A 20,977-nucleotide genomic window follows, 5' to 3' on the forward strand; every position below is an offset into this window, starting at 1 on the left:
TAAACATTTATTTCCTTTTTAACAAATCAACAGCGTAGAGACTAGCACCTAGAGACTAGTCCGACATTTTTTATCCGGTCTAAGTAACTAAAGGCCGCGAGGAATATTCCATGCGAGGGGAACTTCCAAATCTGTGCGAAATCATTTTTATTTATCGTCACAAAAAACTTCCCGTGTTTTTCTCTGTTCTTTTTTTTTATAAAGCAAACTTATACCCTGTCACCCTTACGTAGATAGAAAAGTGGTTCGGTATCAGAGATCGCGTACGTTAAATTAAGTACTGATCCGTATTACGATGCATTTATAAGGAAGTATAAAAATCACAGGGTCCCAAAGAGCCATGAGGTAATTGTTAAAAGTTAAAGGTTCAAGAGTCTATTGAAAATCTAAGCTAATTGTAGCAATAATAAAATTGGTATTTACTGTTATAAGTGTCGCGAAAACAAATATAAAAAATGAGGTATGTTGCTTTTATAGCTGAACCTTATTTCGCACGATTCATCGATCTTTTTTCCCTATTTTCCCTTGTATAGATAAAGGAAAGGAGAAAAGATGAACTGTGCAAGACACATTCAACTGAAAAGAATAGTTCTAAGGAAGATAACAATTTCTGCAGTAATATACCTACAATAAAAAAATATTTAGGACGGCTGATGACAAGGTTTCACTATTTGAGGCGATCCCACTTCTTAATTTCATTCTCTATTCTCGATTCGTATTTTGATGGTAATCAAAATAAGTCTCCAACTATCAAAAGACTCTGTTGACAAAGTTCCCCTCGAAACTAGCAAGAACTCGACGCTTTCGATTTTCGCCCGCGCCGAGCGATGGCTATAATTGCATTATTAATTATTAGTAGTAGAACTAGTATAATCACATACTAGCGATAGTAACAAGTGTAACAATAATAACTAGAATACCGAATGGTCTAGTGGTCGCGCTCCGCGCCTCGCCCTCTCTCTCTCTCTCTCTCTCTCTCTCTCTCTCTCTCTCTCTCTCTCTCTCTCTCTTTTCTTTCTCTCTCCACTGACGAAATAATACTAAACGATAACAAAAATAGTGAGGATGAGAATGCTGCTGAGGATGATGAGAATGTCGAACAATCTAGCGTATCTTCTCTAAGAAAAACCGTATGTACATGCTTCTGCGGCGGCTTTTAATCGCTAAATATTGACCAAGCGGTGCCGTGGCCGCGCGATATCAACAATGTATTATAACAATGTATTATCATACACCAGGCACCATGTTACTCACGAGTATCCGCTTGCTGGAAAGATATTTTAAGGCCATGCTCGAAGGGAGAGCGGCGCGCCTGTACGCACCTCTCTCGTCTGGTTCTACGCAATTGGTAGTTGCATCGTCGATGACTGAACGTCGTGTAACCATTCGCGCTTGAAAGGAATTAATTCTCCTAAATTCAGCTGGGGATGCGTCGCTACAGGATGTCATCTACGTATACCGCGACGTGCTGTGTTACATGCATGCGTCAGAACCACGATAACGGGACTATTAACGATATAATGCATCTAATGTTGGACTGTCGTCGTTTACGAAGCTGTGCGGCCAGACTATCGACTTAACAAAGATTTCCTCGAATGATTAACGAATACGCAATTTTCTATCATTGGAATCATCTTTCATTAATTTCAAAAGCGCATGACAGAGATATATGAGTCATAGTATCTATATAATTGACAATTCGATGAGTGTGAGAGTTTGATGTGAGAAATGAGTGTTGTTCAAAATCTTGTGAGAGAAAGAATAAAAGTATTTCTTTTATCAAGCGACGTGGAGATACAAGTTAAATCTTCTTTATAGAATATGATATCATAAAATAGTTTAGAGATTACGTGAATTATTTTATTAGAAATTAAATTATTTTTACCTGAAATGACATTATAGCGCAAGTTTTTCTCATTATCCTACTGGCAGAATTACGTTCAGAATTTATAGTAAATTGTGGCAGCGACTTATAAGTTTTAATCCGACTTTATATGTAATTTTCTACTAAGTCGATTAGTCTGACCGTAAGCTAATCGCCAAGTACGCAACAGCGATGATCATCGTCTAATCCAGTCCCGAGAGAAGGTACTCGTGGTAAATCTTGGGACATGCTGGCGGCGCATTTAACGGCGACGCGCAACAATTCTTACAACACAAACACACTTTTATCGATAGCACCGACAATTTTGCGCCGATGATGACGACGTCGACGACGGTAACGTACAAATCGTCGGCGTCCAAGCACTTTTATAGTCCTTATAAGGCCACAATTCCAAGACGTCTTAAAGACGGATTTAGAAAGAAGCCCTTGCTCTTGACAAGCGCCTTCTCGTTCTCGCGAATGCATTCACGCGGCGTGTAGAAGGAAATAGAAAAACAGCGATCTCCATCAAATTTCAACACGCATTCCATTTTCTTACGAATTGGCGAGAGCTAGATCTCGCGAATACCGAATGCCAAACTTGAATAGAAGATCGTTCATTCCAAAGAGATTCATCATTTTTTCGCATTACCATTGCGCAGAGAAACTTGTCATAATTAACTTTTTAAAAGAATATCTTTTCTTCTTTTCCCTCTTCTCGCGTAATCTGATCCAGATCTGACGCAAAATTTTCCCGTCTTCCTAAATATTTCTCCTCGTACAAAATTCAATCGAAGGCGATTCGATGCGTTTTTCGCAGTCTCTCTTCGCACAGAGTCATTTCTCCCGAAATCTATTCATCGCAACGTCTAGTTCGTCTTGTTTCGCGTATTTATGAAGCGTATTAACAAGATTCAGGCCGAGAGATTAACGAGATTCAGGTTCGCGAGATGCCCCCTGCAGAAGGCGGCTCGTCAAGGGCAGATCTTCTCAAACGGGGGCACTAGGTCGTCGCAGGAGCGAAGTGAGCAACGAGTGTCGTGGTGGTCGTCGGAAGGGCCGACGACGTCGACGCTCGACGTCCGTGAAGGAGGACGGTCGCTCCTCTGCGACGGTCCCCAAGGGTCAAGCCCTCTCCTCTTCTTCGTCCTCCACATCCTCTGACGATTCCGACGTAGAAGAGGCGATCAGAGCGGTCGACAGGGTCGGCATCTGGGCGGGCGAGCAGGCGAGGGAATTAAGGCGTACTCTCTGGACATTCCAGCAGTCCGGTAAGGAGTGAGATCCGTCGTTCACCGCTTTGTCCACCGAGCGAGCTCGGTCGGCGAAGCCGAGCTCCATCATTGACACCCTCCTCGCGGGTACCCTCCTCGGGTTGCCTGCGGAAAGGAAAACCAAAAGTGTTACTTATTTGCGAGGAAACCGCGGTTTACGAATAGCGCTTTGGCCGCGATTATCGGTGTCTCTTTGATTCCAATGTGTTTGGAAAATATTTAGAATACATTCTAGTCTAGAAAAAAAATCGATTTTTCTTTTTCATATTTTTAATATTTAAGGTCTCTCGGAAATAAGTCCCTAAAAGCTTTTATCGATAAAAAATAATAGGAACATATAGATGTTTTTAACTTGTTTTAGAACACGTTGTTTAAGGCACTCTGTCAACGCGCTTAAAGGTAGCTGTTATCAAGCAGGAAAAAAAATGAAAATGTGAACATTTCGAATTAAAGGAGAGTTTATTGTATAATCCTCTGGTATCGCCGATTAGAGGTAAAGAAGTAAATTTTCATTTTTTTAAATAAATAATACAGGTCCGTTTATCGCATAAATTAAGATTATTGCAATATCTGTAAATTAATTATTTTTTCATATTTGTTAAATTCAAAAGTTGATTTAAAAGTCGTTACTTGTTTTTCAAAACCACATTATTTTAATACAATTTGGAATATTTTCCATTTATCCTAGTTCGGATTATAACCACATTCATAGTAACCAAAAATTATTTTGATTTCGTTAGTTTTAATTAAGTTGGAAAGTAGCGAAATGTCAATGCCGACATATATTTTTATATACTGTACTTAAATTTATGTAACATAAAAACTAATACACATTTAGCCATTAAAATTTAGAATATATTTGTTAGATACGTAAATAAATGTTGTTGAAAAATGTGTGTAGGAATTTCCTTTAAAATTTCTCAAAAATAAAGTCATTTTTTTACGCTTGACTAGAATATTCCTTATCATAATTAGTTCCGATAAAAAAAAATGTTTTTATCTTATTGTTCTCAAATAATGTTTTCTTTTTCTGCTAAAACCGATATTTTAGATTAAAAAAATATTTTATTTCAAAACTTTTAATACACATTCATACATTTTATAAGTGAAATAAAATAATAAAATTGGTAATAATAAACTTTAAACTAAGAGAGAGAGAGAGAGAAAGAGAGAGAGAGAGCGTAGACACTAAATATATTTATTAAAAACCAGTTTCTCCGCCACGGGGCTACCGCTAATATGACAGCAAACACCAATATCTTTATGATAAAAACATAAAAACTAAAAAGTGATTAACAACGATGAATAATAAGTGAAAAATTAACAAGTTTATGATTTCAATTACTTTTGCTACATAACACTATTAAACAGAGTAAAAATTGTATGGATTTATGACAAACGAATTAGATTCCTATAATATAGATTGTAATTTATGCATGCAGTCTGTTCTCGAAACAATATTTCTTCCATAGCAAAACGACGGTTAGCACGTTGTGGGCACTGGCGTGTCGATGCTCATTTTGCAATTGCTCACAAAAATAGCAACGGACGTGTAACGCAACGTGAGTGACGTTCGCCACAACACGTATTAAAAAATAGCATACTTCAGTGCTTCTCAATGTTTTGCATTTTTCGCTTGATCACTTTGAACATAGTCGTTATATATCATCTAGTCATTTTGAAACATTATTTCAGAACGTATGAAAGAACTCTTTTTTTATATTGGCGATATATGTCGCCAAGTATTCGAACCTTTCTCCATGCATTGAAAACGTTGGAAGGGAGTGTAGAATGTAAATTGAATAATCCTTGTCTTGGTATGCGTGAAAAAAGAGGGGGAAAGAAAAGAAAAAGAAATGAAAATGAACCACACGTACCCTCCTTCTGCTATGCGTCACGTACCCTTGGTTTTCGCGGGGGAATCCATTTCTGCGGGGGTGTACTCGTCCGTCTCGTCCACCTCGTCGACGGTCTCCTGGCAATCGATACTGTCGGGCGTGCACACGCTCTCGCGTCGAAATAGGCCAATCACGGATTGGACTTTCGGTTGTTCGATCCCACCTGAAAAGCGGAAAGACATAACGAGCATGAGGAAATACCGCCGGGAATAAATAGGCAGGCAATGAGCGATTTCACGAGTCGAAAGTTTTCAGAGAGTTGTTAATCTTCTTAAAGGAAAATTGACTTACAGCTGTTGTGACGGTCTATTGGTTTTCATATTCGTTACTCTTTTATGGAAAAAAAAAAAAAAAAAAAAAAAAAACCCGAAGAAACTTTGATGGTACATTAATATTTGACAGCTGATTGATTTATCTTGTTTTTTCCCTTTTCTCATTTTTTTTTCTTTTACCTAAGAAAGTGGCAGAGGGCGAACTGTAGGCAAGGTATTCTTTATTGGAACACCAAGCTGGAAATTCGTGCTGTTTGATCGGATGACCCGATTCGTAATCGTCCTCACGTTTCCACGGTAACATAGTTTCCGTAGCCGTAGGGGTGGTTACTCTGTAGCCTTCCGCACCTAGGTCAAATACCGCACAAGACAATAGTAACAGGAGTAACGGAATGAAAATTAAGACCGTTATAATTTCGGCGGATGCAATTTTTGATGCCATAAACACGAAAGTCCACCGAAATTATATCGATTTTAAAGCCTAATAAAATAACGAACGTTCGAAAAATCATGATCACCAATATAAAAAAGACGCAAAGAGAGAAAATGTGATCACAGTAATACAAGAGCAACGCCTGGTTTGGATAATGCTGAAAAATAGAAAAAAAATACGCAGAAAGGAAAAGAACGATTCGTAATAACACAAAGCCAATGCTTGAACACTCTTTCTTTTTCTCATTTTGCAAACGTACCGTCGCGTCCTATTTTCAAGTCTCCTTCGTCCGTATTTATTGTGTCCATCGACGTAGTAGCGGTGGTAGCGTGTTGATTGTCCGCGTTTACATTCGGTGAATCTTCCGTTTAAAGATTTTAAGCTCTATTAGTCGTGACTCTTTTCAAGAAGATAATTCAATAACTATACGTGTATACAACAAATTGTAAGAGATGTAATCTTCGCTATATAAGAGAAACCAAGGTCTATTCTAATCGTTTTCATCGTCGCATTCGTCAATACACCTATATTTTTAACTTCAATTTTATTTTTCAATTCAATTCGATTTAGTAAGTTAGAGAAAAGTTTTCTTACCGGACGTTCGCGCGGTGAACGTGATCGCTGAATCCCAATCCTCTTTGCTGGAGGGCTTTGAGGTTTCTCCGTTTTCTAACTCATACAGCACGCCATTGATGTAATCTGTGCAAGATAATTCATTAAAAAAAAAAAAAAAGAGAAAAAATTACGGAACTCTGAAGCACAATTAATTATCCACAACGTTTTGCACGTACCTTGCGTAAATAGCTTCGTCGAGCCGTTCTGCTGTTGAAATTCTGGGAAACTAACATGATTCTGTTTGCCGTCCTATACAATTGAAATCGATAAAATGGAAAGTCAAAGACGCCGAAATTAAATATGACAAACGATCGAGACATTGATCGATTCTTACTTTGAGCAACTTTTTGCTGCGTTTATGGCGATGCTTGTGCTCTCCCATCATCCGTCGAATATTCATGTGCATTTTATAATTGACTTGTGTCGAGAGATCACGATCGTTCACCGCGTGTCGACTGTAGCTCAAACGTCGATGCTAAATAATATAGTGTTTGTAGAAAATTTTTAGACGTTTTTAAATATAATAGAATATTATTAGAATATGCTACTGATACATTTTCTAATTACAGTTTCTTTGATGAATTTAAAATAAACTTCTTTAACAAAAGAAGTACTGAAATATCGATTTGGAAATTAGAAGCTAGCCTTGTGCAACCCTGAATAAGATTAAAAAAAATATTTTTACTCGAGATAAATTAATTTAATTTAAAGTTTGTCAGAAAATATGGCTAAAAATTTAATAATAGAAGGATTACTACTTTATTAAATATATAGGTATATTATGTAATAGATGATATATCACGAGCAGACTTAGAATTTGGAGAAAATCTAGACTCAGCCATAATCTCTTACCCTTTTGTATGGTTTACAAAGCTCTTCGGCGAGCAGATGGTGAATTCTCGCGTCCGTTAGGTCTTTTTTGGAAGGATTGTACTCCAGTTCCTGCAGATCGATATTCCATCCCGTTTCGAGCTGGCTGCAGCTGGGACTAGAGAGAAAAAGAATGCGATTAGACTGCGCTTTTATTTTATCAACGACAATTGTCGGCGGCGAACACGGGGATTCCGCACCTTCCATTGAATTGTCCGGTATTGCTGTAATTACGGAATATCGCCGACATACTTTCGGTGCCGCTAATGTTGCCGATAGTGGAAGCATTTCTTCTTATGTAATCTAACGCATCCTTCATCGCCAGCTTCGAGTAAGTTTCCAGAATCTTCGGCTCGGCGCCGCAATGATCTTTCACGAGATAAGGTCGGATGAATTTATTGTCGAATCGCTTGAATCTAAAGCAAACCAAGACAGATGATACTTTTATTATCAGAGAGAGGGAGTGAATAGAAAATATAGAAAAGAACATTACGGTAATTAGACGATACGAGTATAATCTATAATTTACGTCATACATATTTAATTATACTTTTCATCTTTATAAAAAATGTACTTGTATTTTTTTAGACAAAAAAGAAGGATATAAATCTGTCAGTCTAATCTTGCTTCTGTTTATTATTTTACTCTAAATCATATCGATTCTCGTCTGACAACGTTCGTAACGTCATTGAGTAAACACGAAGGTATGACTAAGCGTCTTACTTATCTCGGACGTGATAGTTGCCGTGTTTTCCCAAAATGTCCTCGATACCCGCCATCGTATGATCTATTATCTAAGAATTAAGAGACAGACGTTATTCATCTTGCAATTCGACGAGTAGCACAGGCGTCACAAATCCGCCAGGATTTGCCACGTATACGCGGGCAAACGCAAACGCAAGCAGAATGATGTATCAAAGTCCCGGTAAAAATTGCCGCTATATACACATTCTGTAATGCGGCTTGACAATGACGAACGTTATCCTATTTCACAATTCGACCCTATTCTTCATAACGTACGGCTCTGTCGTTCCATTAAAAAGAAATACGTCGTAACTGGGATTCGAAGTAATATGCTCCGTTATCGTCATATATCTGCGATTGAACGATATCATCGAATTTTTACACACATCTATTCTGCGCTCGCTTTGTTTCCTGCAATTTCCGGATTACAGCTATATAGCGACAGCGAATGACCACCGAAGTGTATAAATTCGATCGCGCAACGTACCCTCTCGTGGATTCTCTCGTTCATCGTCGGCTTTCTCTTCTCCGCCCGTTTGACATTGAGGATTTTGACGAGAGGTTTGATGGTGATTCCCTAAAAAGAAGAACCGCGTTTACATGAGCGTTATCGCGAGCGAACTCACAGACCTCCAAAAGAGGCGTTTCTATAACGTCCTCTAAACGTCTTAAACATATACGCTTCCCCAGAATATGTCTCTCGGATAAAATATGCTGTATGAGAACAAGCGGATTATCGGTCGACGTCGAGTAAAGCAACGCGCGGCTGATAAAACGCTTGACGCAAAAGTGTATTATGCTCAAGTGTGAGCGACATAGAGATATTAGGTTTCCGATCGATCGCGCGACAAAGCACACGTGCAGAGCCGAGCTTTTTTTGCGGCTGACATCTTTGCATCGTCGCTTATTAGTCGTTGATTAAACGGACGATCATCCGTGGTGGGCGAGATCACTATAATCTTCCCCCTCACCGTTCTTCTCCGTTCCGATGGAATATAGTATCGTCTCTTTATTTCGCTCTGTCGAAACGCGTGCCACTTTAGCCGCGTCTCAAAATACGCGCGAGTCATCGGTTCCATGAAAAATCACAGTCGCTGACTGGGTCGGTCCGATTTACTCGAGCAAGGTCTGCGCTCCGCGAAGAAACACACGCAAACATGCAAACCCGTCGTCGTTATGCAACGCTTACGTGCGCGTTCGTATATTCGCATCAAATTCGTCATGGGTCGGTCGCGATCGTGCATCGTGCGCAGTCATATGATCGTGAGAACCTACCTGGATGAACACGGTAAAGTAGATAACGGCGATAGTGGTAGTGACGAACATGGGCTGCAGAGGCACGTGTCTTGGATCTATAAGAAGCACCAAGGCGAATGCTACGGCGCCGCGTAGACCGCCATAGGACATGACGAATTTCTCCACCTTGTCCAATTTGTGCAGCCGGAACTGATTCGCCAGCGCGGTCAGCACTATCACGCCTGGAACATGAGTCCGAGGGGGATATTACAGCTGTACTATCCTCTTTAAAAAACGTGTTCCCAACGAGAAATCACAGATAAATTATAGACATTGAATTGACGTCAAAATTATATCGATGCCGATTCGACGCCAATTCAATAAGTCATTTTTCAGTGGGTAGCACTGATACCGTACAGTGTCTCACGATAAAAAGAATTTTCGAGAAATTCGTATTTCTAATTGAATTATCGTATATGCATCAGTTTTTTTTCTCACTTTTTTCATTCGTAATTGAAAGCGTTATATAAAAATGTTCGGTTGTGTAAAAATCTGTTACAATCTTGTTACACAATTCTGATTGATTTATTTAATTACGAGCGATTGTCAATTGTCTATTATGAAGGCGTGAAACATTGAGCGCATCGACGTAATGTCTAATGGAATGCGTGGCGTTTCATATAGGCTTGCTCATATCTTTCCACACTTTCCACACGGACGCGAGTGACAAATTGTCCGATTAGAAACCATAAGTGAAGCGCGTCGTTCACGAGTTACGTAAGATGCTCGTGTAGGTATATAAAAGTCAATTGTCTCAAGTCCCATTATGATTTCATCATTTAACCATATCACTTTACACGCTATTCCGTTCGTCGGCGAAGCGATGCCCTCAACGCCCATCAAGCTGAACCGGTCAAGGCCCGTGCAATCATGTAAGAATTCTTTGACACGAATTCGCTATTAGCACGCTACTTTTTCTCATTTCCCAGTTTTCCCTCCCTCTTTTAGGAATATTCTTCTAAAGTTTTCCACGCCAGCAGTTTTTGTACAGACTATATATTTTCTTTTATTAGCTATAATTCGGATGAGATCAAAGTTAAAATTCTCTAGATTGTATTTTTAAAGCTGAGTTGTATGCGAATTTGAATCTCTTAAAGAAAGAACACGTTGCGACTGAAATATCTACTGACAATGAGTAATCCCTCGTGTGTCTCGTAACAGCTGTTCAAAGAACGCCAAACGGTAGGTATATAGGTGAAATCCTTCTCTGACCTCCCCAATCGAATAAAATTAGAAAATCTGGCTTACCCACGGCCCGATAAACGGAGCAGAAGACTATCGTCATGACAACGAACCACGTGTTCCAGTTGTGAGCATTGTTCACTGTGGCGACGCCGAGAAACATGAATATAATAGTCTCCGAACTACTTGACAGCATCTTCATTGTATACTTGACGGTCGTGTGAGACTTGTGCGATATATTGGCCTCAACGTAATTCTTCATCGTAATACCACAGAAGGTTATTCTGGAATAAAGGGATCGCGCGAATTACAGAACAAGCAGCGTAGTAATCTGCATCGCTATTTCGACAAAGTTAAAGCTTGCGAACTGAGAATCTTGTTTGTAAACGCGATAATGAACGTAACTACGGCGGGAATTAAGCCGTCGTATACTGTTAGAACTCTATTCGGCATTGATCCATCTAATTCCTTCGCGGCAGATTCTTGGCGTTTATTTCAGTTCCTTATAATTTCTGCAGTAGGATCGCGGTGCAACAAGTTGTTGTAACTTATTCTTGATATTGATACCGCGGGTGTCGCGTTCATCGATATTTAATAATCAAGGTTAATAGAGATGAGTGCTGTGTATCTCTCAATTTTTCGAGATTTAACCATTACATTTGTTGGAACGCGTTTTAGAGATGCCAACGCGCGAAAAGTCGATGATTTACTTACGCCAATATGCCGGACAAGTGGAAGATCTCTGCGCTGAGGTATGCCAAGTACGCCATCACGAAGATGAATATCGGCTCGATCACGCGCACCTGATGAGTAAACCTGGTCACGAAGCCAGTAGCGAAACCCCAAACTATACCTATGACCGTACCACCGATCGCCACCACCAAAAACGAGGCTAGGCCCGACAGCACATCCGTGTAAATGATCCTAGAAGGGCCCATCTCGCTGTACGTCTCGAACATGTGATAGAGCACCTGCGTATTTGGATTAAATGGCCTTTTACTTGGTCGTAACCCCTGACACTTTACTTTCCGCTCGCCTCGCCTCGCCTCGCAACAACACGAAACTAATAAGCGACGGATCGTTAAAGGCTCAACTCTTTTCGCATTACCATTCTTAGCCATTTTTTTCAGACGGTTTAACGACATTTATAAATACGACATGTATAGAGTGCAGGGATACTGATCTATTTGCAGAGATATTCAGACTCTTGCGACCTGTGCTATACAGATAAAATTAGAACGGAATGAATATCTGGAAACGCCGCACTTTGCGATGTTATATTTTTCTTTACTAAGCAACCAGATATATTTTGAAAGTTAATTGTGCATGCGAATGATATTAATAACTGTCGAGGCGCCAGTGTCGGCTACACGTTTATTAAAGTCGTCGCAACACAGTGATATATGTATACAAAACGTGGTTAGATTATATCGTTTTGTTTTATTCAAAAGTATTACAGACATGTAGTTCGCGAACAAATATAACGTTAATTTTTAAGCAAGGCGAAGGTATTTGATACTTGCGGCTCGCGCTTATGGACAATGTGATCAATGTTATATCGATCGATCGTTCGCCCGACGAGTGCTTGTCGTTTGGCGGTGTCATGTGCAAGCTTTGCTATATTCCATCTTCGTTTATTTATCAGATATTCTAAAATATGACATGCGAGGGTGAGAGACAGGATATTAATCTACGTCAACTTCAGGGTCAATTCTGAGCGGATGCGAAAAGAGCAACGAGACCGATAACATATTATACATAAAATAATTGCGGTAATAATTATGGCGCATAAAAAGGTTGTACACTGTAGGAAAATTTTTACATTTAGCATATTTTGCGTGTCTTAAACGGTCCACCTTTTTATATTAATTTAATACAAAATGGATGTGTTAGAAAGTAAACATAACAAATATAGTTATGTAAAAGATTAACACAAAAAACATAACACTGACATAATTTATGAGCAATGATTGGTTGTTCCATTAAAATTAATCTTTGTAATACGTTAAATTAATATACTTCAATCAATTTAACATTTATAATATGTTAAATTAACATTTTGTTTATTTATCTTAAATTTTACATTAAAAAAACATTTTTATATTATTTATTCACTTACTCATAAATTGTTACTATACTAAAATATATTGAAAAAAATATCAATTTTTCATAAAATGTTTTTGTCGTATACTTATTGTTATCTTTCATTGGCATCATATTCTGATATTTCGCGGTTATTAATATAAAATATAATATAGTTGAGAAATATTTTTCTAAAGAATGTACATCTATTTTTGTCTTTATAAGTTGTTCATTTACTCACACAGTGTTAAATTCTTCAAAAACTTTTAATAATCTCATTAAAGATACGTTTGTTCTTAATATCATATAGTGTTTATAAAAATTCACTTGATGCATCTTTATGTACTTAATGATTATTTTCAAAAAAAAAAAAAAAGAAGATATAATCATGTATTTTATTTTTTCTTCTTATGCTTATCTATCAAATGCGTGCAAATATCTCGTATTCGTAAACTGAATGATTAGGACTGATCGGCTTTAATCTTCGCGTCTCTACGTATCGAAGACCTTTAATAGTTTGTAACAAAAGGACAGAGATTTCTGTAGCACAATGTGCTACCTACGCAACAAACTCCTTGACGTGCAGCATCATGTAATGTAAATAATGTAATACTTACGACAGTGACCGCGTCGTTCAATAAACTCTCTCCGAACACGACGATGTAGAGTATCTCGTTCACATGTATCTCCTCGAAGACGGCCAGCACGGCTACGGGATCGACAGCACTGATCAACGCCGAGAATAGGAACATATCGAGGATAGGCGTCTCGCAACCGAATATACCGCTTTTCCCCAACAGCCATAGTGACACACCTAAAGTGCAAATAGCGTTTTAATTATGGTGATGCGCGATCCAATATCTAATACATAATTTTTTCGCTCTTGTAATTTGCCTAATTATTACGAATATCGTTTGTTAATCTGCTTTAAATACATCTGAATAAATCGTCAATTTATCGAGATTATTATTATCCTATCGATCCCTAAAGTCACTGAACGTTGAACCGCGAGAAGAGAGAGAAAGAAAGATTAATGCCTCCAAAGATAGAAATTTGCATTATCGAATACCGACATTCCACCCACGTATTATATTCGTATTTCGAATCAAGTACTTGCATTCTTTTGATTGCAACCTTTCGAAAGAAATCCTCTTAATGCTAAACTCTTTGAAGGTTCTCGACAATAATAGTGTCAGTTTTTAATCTATTCTGATAGGACATTAATTAACACCGTATCATAATTTCACGTTATCGATCGCTGCCGTTGTTGTGCTTACCGTGTCGTTTCTTACTTGGAAGTTACGTGTAATACGGTTCTAGAAAAGAGCTTTCATTTCGGTCACGAGTTTCTTGAGAGATTAATTCAATTAATCAGACATCGTTAGATCTAATCACGGTAATTACGGTAGACGTTCGTAAACGAAAATAATTAAATTTTAATGTAACGTTCTCGCGTCTCATACTTTTATTTTATTTCACATCATTTTTAAAAGTTACCTTCACCACTTATTCGCAAATATTTGCGTCTCTTGAAGAAATTCAAGTTTGCGTGTTTTTGCAATTTATTCACAAATATTTACCTCTTGAAGGAATTCGTGTATTTTTCTACATATATTCGCTTGTGTATTAATCAAAATTATATTAAATTTTGACATTGACAGAATTTTGATGCCAAAAAATCAAAACTACGGATAGTCACAGCCGTATCGTTCTACATTTCTTTTCCAAAAGTATTATTAGATAAGTACTGAATAAACAAAAATTTGGTTCAAAATTTGTAAAATAATTTAAAATGTAATATAGAAAAGATCACAAGAGACAGATATAAAGATGTTAGAAAAGACATTATTAGTAACATTCTGTTTATTAAGAGGAATAAGAAAGTGCTTTTTACATTTATTTTGTATCTCACAAATGCTTATACAATGATTATACCTATGAAACGCTTTATAGTGCTATTAACTTTGGCACACAGTCTTGAAGTCTTTTACGATAAGAAGTAACCGCCTGAAAATATGACACTGACAGCTCTTTATGTGGTCATCAATCCTAATCAATAATCCGCGCCTGTCGTTTATGCTCGACGTATCTATCTTAACCCATTACGTTATATTTTAATGTGATTTTATCGAGCATTAAATAACTTGGACTTTGTCAAATGTCGTGTCGGTTTCGTTCTTTTTCCCTTTTCGTCATAACGATAATTTCGCATGAAATCTGTGTGGTTATCGTGGAGTCACGATCGAATCGCGCGTTATCATTGCGTTGATAGCGAATGATAGCATCGAGATGACAATTGCCACATATGCTCTGCAGATCATTGTCGTCGTCATCGTCGTCGTCGTCGTCGTCGTCGTCATCGTTGTCATTATCGTCATCGTCGTCATCGTCGCTTGCCCCGCGCATCCGCTTCGACGTGCACGCTATTTTCGTTCTCAAGCCGCGCATTTTCTCTACGTTTTCAAGATGAACATCTGCGTTTACGCTAGATCGTGAACAGACCGTGAGCAAAAGTGAAGAATGGAAATTCCACCGTCTGCGGGGGATAGTCGGAGTGTTTTATTTATGTACGCTTCTCTCTTTATACATATGTATAATGTACGCAACCAACTTGTTTAACCTCCTTATTACACTTTCAAAGTTTTAATTAATTTTTTTTTTAGAATTTTTTTTATCTACGTGCATTGGAACAGATTGTTTAGCAGGTTGCAAATTAGACTTAAAATATATTTTTCTCCTTTGCGGCAATTAATTTTTTATAAATTTTAGAATTTTAGAATTAAAAGACTAAAGTATTATATAATATTTAAACAATATAGTTTCATTATCGAGCATTAAAAAATATAAAAAACTATATTTCGATTTTATCGTTGACTATATTTAGAATTTCTCAAAATATGAATATGAAAAAATATAAAAGATTGCTACGCGAACAGCTAATGTTCTATGTGTTGTAAAGCATCACTTTTTGATGCGGTGCCCAACAGATGTTAGCAGCTTAATGCAGTTGTATCAAGTATATATTATATATGAGGAGAAATCCTTTATAAACTGTTTTATTTATTTTTCTAAATATAATATCGTCTCCGAAAAAAAATAATTTTGAATTATTACTGAAGACGAGATAGTTAAATTTTCATTTTAGATCGCGCAATACTATAGTAATATATCACAACTTTAGTTTTCTGATTTTTCTGATATAGACATCGTTATAAGTTAACGTTATATTTGACTTCGTGACATTTTACGCTCGAAATCACTCGGAGGATCTAACTCACAGTGATGCTTCTTGATCCCGAGGGTAGATAAGTATGCACATTTTTATATAATCGGAATCGGTTTGCGTGGGCAAGACGAAGACAAAGTCCAATCGGTGCGGTGCGCGTTGAGGGAAAAAAATAATACCCAAATCGAAAAATGGGTCCTAACGCCGCCGGTCGACCGTGCCAGCGGGTGTTGTCGCGTGTTGTCGCCGTTTTACCAACCTATCGACATCGTGTTAAATATAGTTCCAACGACAGCGAACAGAAGTATCGTCCCGAGATGGTCGAAGAAGAGCCGATTGGGCATGAAGTAACCAGCGTCCAGGATGATGGGCGGCAGCATGTACAGGAAGAACGTGTCGGGTGTCAGTGGCGAAATGTGGACGCTACTCGCCTGGAACAGCAGCAGGCCGACGATCACGCCGACGGCGATCAGCAAGCAGGACTCCGGGAAGATCTTGTTGAGCTTCGGCGCCATGTGGAAGCCTGGACGTCATCAATCGTCATGTTAAATCATTAATCGTCAGTTCAACTATCAAGGTTCAACTATAACAGAACATCTGGTCACGAGTAATTTTATCAAAATCCTACTAGAGAGAAAGGTATATATGTACTTCTTCCTTGTACGCATACTATCACACTGTAACTTATACTATCTCACATTTTTACCACATTTTTTGCTACTTACTTCGCTCCGTTAAATCTATAAGATGCAGTAACTCTCTTCTGATATGTCTGGTATTGAAATATCAAAAGCTTATACTTAGTGTACAAATATTATAGTTTTAAATATATAGACAATAGAGCGCGCGTGCTATGTGTTTCGTAAATCGCAGGTATCTAGATCCATTGTTAGATAATATATGTATAACATTGCAATTCACTTCATCAGAGCAAGGAGCAGCTTGATATAAGTGAACAGTATCAGACTACTCCTTGCCTCGATGAAGTGAACTGCAATATTCACGAAACGTTGGCATTCTAACAATGGATCTGGATCCACGGTAATGACCCGTTAAACGCATAGCTCATTTATAGGAAGTATGAGCCGTGAGAGCCTCAAAATTAACATAAAGGATAATCAAAGTGTATATTTGCCTTAGTCATTATTTGTAAATTAAATTTTTTAATTATACAAAGGTAGTGTTCGTAAAAATAAATTTTTCATTTGAATTAACTTAACCCATGTATACCAAACTAGATTAAGATTATGTAGAGTGAGTGACACAGTATACATATATGTATATATACACAAGGAGAAAATATACATATGTATTTTTCTAATAAGATTTTGACAAAATTGCTTGTGGTCAGACTTTGTTGTAAGGTCTCTAAGGAGGCCGTTCTAATCTTTGCAATTCTGATTCCGAATTCAGTCCCGACCGAGCGCAGAGAAACGTGAGACAATCCGCACACAGTCTGCAGCGTCGGAAGTCAGAATCACCGAAATTACAATCGGCCTCAATCGGGAAATTAACCGTGACGGAACATATGGCATTCTGCGACAGCGAAGATTCCAACGGAGTGTGCACGACAGGTGCAACCTGTCTACGCATTTCTTCACGCCCGACACGTGGTATCTCCCGCTCTCGGTGGGTTCCATTGGCGCGTGTCGTGCTGTATCGCGTACGATGTATCCGTTTAAAAACGTGTCCATGATATTCTATGTATCTTGTTCGATATTCTCCATGGAATCTTCACCTCGCTTGTAGATAACTCGTAATGCGATGAATGAGCCGCTGAACGTATTTGTGTAACCAGATATTTTCGAATTCGAAACAAAAGACAAGTTTATGTTAAGAGGATAGGAAAAATATATAGGATGAAAAGATAAATACGATAATAGCAATCTATTTTTAAAAAGTAGTACACTGGAATCTCGTAATAGCGAACCTCGAAATAACAAAAATCTCTTCCATATGAGTGGTGAGTGTATGTGTGTGAGTAACGGTAAAACCGAGACCCCAATACAACCCTGAATTTTATGATTTATAAGAAAATCTCACGAAGTGTTAAATTTAGATTTTAATAAAACTTTGTATACGTATATAGCTGTTACGTAAATAGCTGAATTTAGAAAATATCAGTAGCGGGGTAAATAAACGGTTTTAAAAGATAAAATCACCCTTTATACATGTATGTATAATAATTTTAGCCCCTTTCGTTATATTTCAAAAATTACTGCAGAATATAAAAAGTCTAACACAAAGGTTTTATAATAAAATTATTTTTATTTATCTACGTCAATAATATTAAAAAAAATGATTTTGAAAGTATGAATTTAAAAAAATTATCTTTTATAAAAATATTGGTATAAAAATTTCATTGAAAAATATTATTGATATAAAAGTTACATTGAAATCAGAATTTGACACTTAGCGAGGTTCCCTTGTTAAAAGTGAAGTGAGGACCTCGTTATTACATTCAGAATCCCGCATCGCGTGCTATTACGAGATTCCAGTGTACAGTTATTCGTATTTTGAAATATTTGACAGGATTGTCCTGTCGAAAACAGGATGTCTGGTTACATTATACAGGTCACAATAGATTATTATCAATCGAAACATGCGCAACAGTATTTAACAAAATCTACTATTTTATTGATCTCCTATGATATAACATTCTTTTTGCCAGACGTAAATTTATTTTATGCCCCGCCAAGATATTTGCGAGACTGACGTATGTGAATTTTATGTAGGCAGGTGTATTTTATTCTTGCCCGTTCGTTCACTTTCGTGACTTTTACCACCGCTGTCAGGTGAACAGAAATATCAGCGGCACAGTTTGTTTCTTCAACCACCACGTCTCACCGCGTGCTTGCGTATCCACACGTGCGTGCAACGCGAATGAAATTGCACGGAGAGAGAAAAATTGCGCGTCCATCGAGTTTTGTAGTGCTCGAACGGGTATCCGCAGTAAATGGAATGCTAACGTTCGAGTTCATTCGGCGCTTATCGTGCGCCGCGCACACAAAAATGAGTCTATGTGCATCGTGAAATACTATATCGTAAGATAAGTACTACACTCTTTGAGTGCTGCAGCATTTTTATGCATCTTGAAATGCAAAATCGTGGCTTTTCTGCCGCGCAAGCAATTTTTTTAAGCTTACACACCAATGTATTATATACGTATTAAAATTATTTATATATCAAATAAAAATTCGTATTTTAACAAACTATGACATGTTATTTATTCCCTCAATTTCCATAAAATAAGTAACAAGTCATAGATTGTTAAGACACGAATTTTTATTCCGATATTTTCGGTACTATAACAGCTCTTTTGTCCGTATCCGCCCACGTATTATTCATTCGTGAGAAATTATTAAAAACAAATTTCATCGTAATGAAAAAGGGTAATGAGCCTTGCATAACGTAACGAATATTGCAGCCAGCTTTCAATGACATTTGCCAGGTTTTGTTACGTAAGCAAATGAAAAAATATACGTACGCTAATGTATTCATCGAAAAGCGTCACTATCGTGAAAATTGATGCAGCTTGATGTGTGTACAGGCGGATAACAAAATTGCGACAGATGTTTTCGGTTATAACAATAGAGGCAGAGTGTGTTCACAACATGACAATTTTCAAATAACATGTTGTCTATCGTAATATTTGAAATGATCATATTACCTACATTGTATTGTTTAACTGTTTTCAATTTTGTCGAGCATGTTATTACAAGTTAAATTGGTTAATTATACGTATAATAGATATGGCATAAAAGATATTTTCAGAATCTTTTGTCTTTTAAAAACCTTTATATTATTCTCTCTTCATTAAGAAACAGATGTCAAATTAAATTTATATCGAGATATAACACTCGTGTATTTGACTTGGTTGAATTTTTTTTATACTTGTGAAAAATAGATATGAGTCTTATAAAGGATGACTCTTAAGAATACATCGGTAAATATTCATTTGCTACATTATCGATGCAACATCTCGGAAGAAGAGCCATGAGAGATATTTGCTTACTTGAACGAATATCGTTTTATTTAAGAGCATACTTGATTTATTGCAAATGTTTATTGCACGTGTCGTATCTATCTGTCATTTTCTACACAATAAGTTCATTCTTAAACACTGCAAAGAGAGACTATGTTGTTTACGTTAAATGATACGCTCCAGAGAAGCTGAGATCTCACGCCTACATGTATCCTCTCTCTTGAAGACAACGACAGGAAGAGGAAAGAAAAAAAAAAAAGAATAAATTAGGATCGGCTTTCGATATAGTTACTTACCGATTTTTGCGATGCTGGCGAAGAAGATCCAAATCCCGATGAGAAAGGGCGTTTCGACGCGCGTGAATTCGACGCTGACGATGCGATATTCTGGTTTCGGCGAATGTTCGTTGCCGCTCGAGGAGGAGTCGCCGACCGCGACGTCGTCGCCGGAGCGCGCCGAGGCGAGCTGCGATTCCTTAGGGATATTCCGTTGTTCGGCATCGTCGCTGCTGGCCGACGAGAGACTACGCAGGGTGGCATCGTTTGGCAGGGCCGAGCGGACCACCGGGCCCATGGGCCCGAAGCCCAGGCCCGGGTAAGCACCGTACGGATCGCCGTGGAAGTCGCCGGCGTCGATCTGCGGTCCGTGCGACGCGGGATTCTTCTCCACCGGGATCCGCTCCGCGGATCCCAGCTCGTGGAAAGGCGCGAAGTTGGCGCGGCCGCATCCCGGACAGCACAGAACCACGACGAGGAGCGCGGGGATGATCATCGGGGCGAGGCGACCCATGGCGCATCCGACGCGACGCGACGACGACGACGACGACGACGACGATGCTCCTGCCGTGGACGATCCGCGCCGTCGTTCGCGCTCGTCTGTCGCCGGTGAGTCACTACTTTTACTCGTTGTACCATCAGAAGAGAACCGCCACTACGACGAGCACGCTCGCACGTGCTGCGGGGCTCCCCGCGATCGACTCCCCTACTTTAATCCCTGTGTAGCAGCGGCAGGGGCGGTTTATTCGATGGCACGCTACCCTCCGTCTCTCTCTATAACGTGATCGTCGATCCCATGGGTCAGCAGCGCACATCGATTTACGATGACAGAGCAATTTCGGAAGTCTTCTGATCAGAGAGAACGTTCTTTCGATGATAATTCTCTATAATTTTCTTCTTGTAGTTTCGCGTATTCGAGAGCTAAAGTAGCTTCGATGTTCATCTTCGTAATGACATCGTA

General features: G+C 38.4%; 1 protein-coding gene across 1 annotated transcript; it reads right to left on the minus strand.

Moving 5' to 3' along the window:
• Positions 1-19: 19 nt before the first annotated feature.
• Positions 20-20,530, minus strand: Nhe2 (Na[+]/H[+] hydrogen exchanger 2). Its single transcript, XM_018541904.1, has 17 exons — positions 20,038-20,530; positions 16,016-16,279; positions 13,148-13,344; positions 11,163-11,419; positions 10,515-10,732; positions 9,246-9,448; positions 8,458-8,547; positions 7,950-8,020; positions 7,427-7,642; positions 7,209-7,344; positions 6,691-6,831; positions 6,533-6,605; positions 6,336-6,440; positions 6,001-6,102; positions 5,489-5,656; positions 5,041-5,199; positions 20-3,243 (listed from the first exon to the last, which is right to left on the minus strand). The coding sequence occupies exons 1-17, from the start codon at positions 20,528-20,530 to the stop codon at positions 2,990-2,992; spliced, it is 3,147 nt and encodes a 1,048-aa protein (XP_018397406.1). The 3' UTR covers positions 20-2,989.
• Between the last annotated feature and the right edge of the window lie 447 nt (positions 20,531-20,977).

Source organism: Cyphomyrmex costatus, unplaced genomic scaffold (genome assembly GCF_001594065.2).
Source record: "Cyphomyrmex costatus isolate MS0001 unplaced genomic scaffold, Ccosl1.0 scaffold30, whole genome shotgun sequence".
Lineage (NCBI taxonomy): Eukaryota > Metazoa > Arthropoda > Insecta > Hymenoptera > Formicidae > Cyphomyrmex > Cyphomyrmex costatus.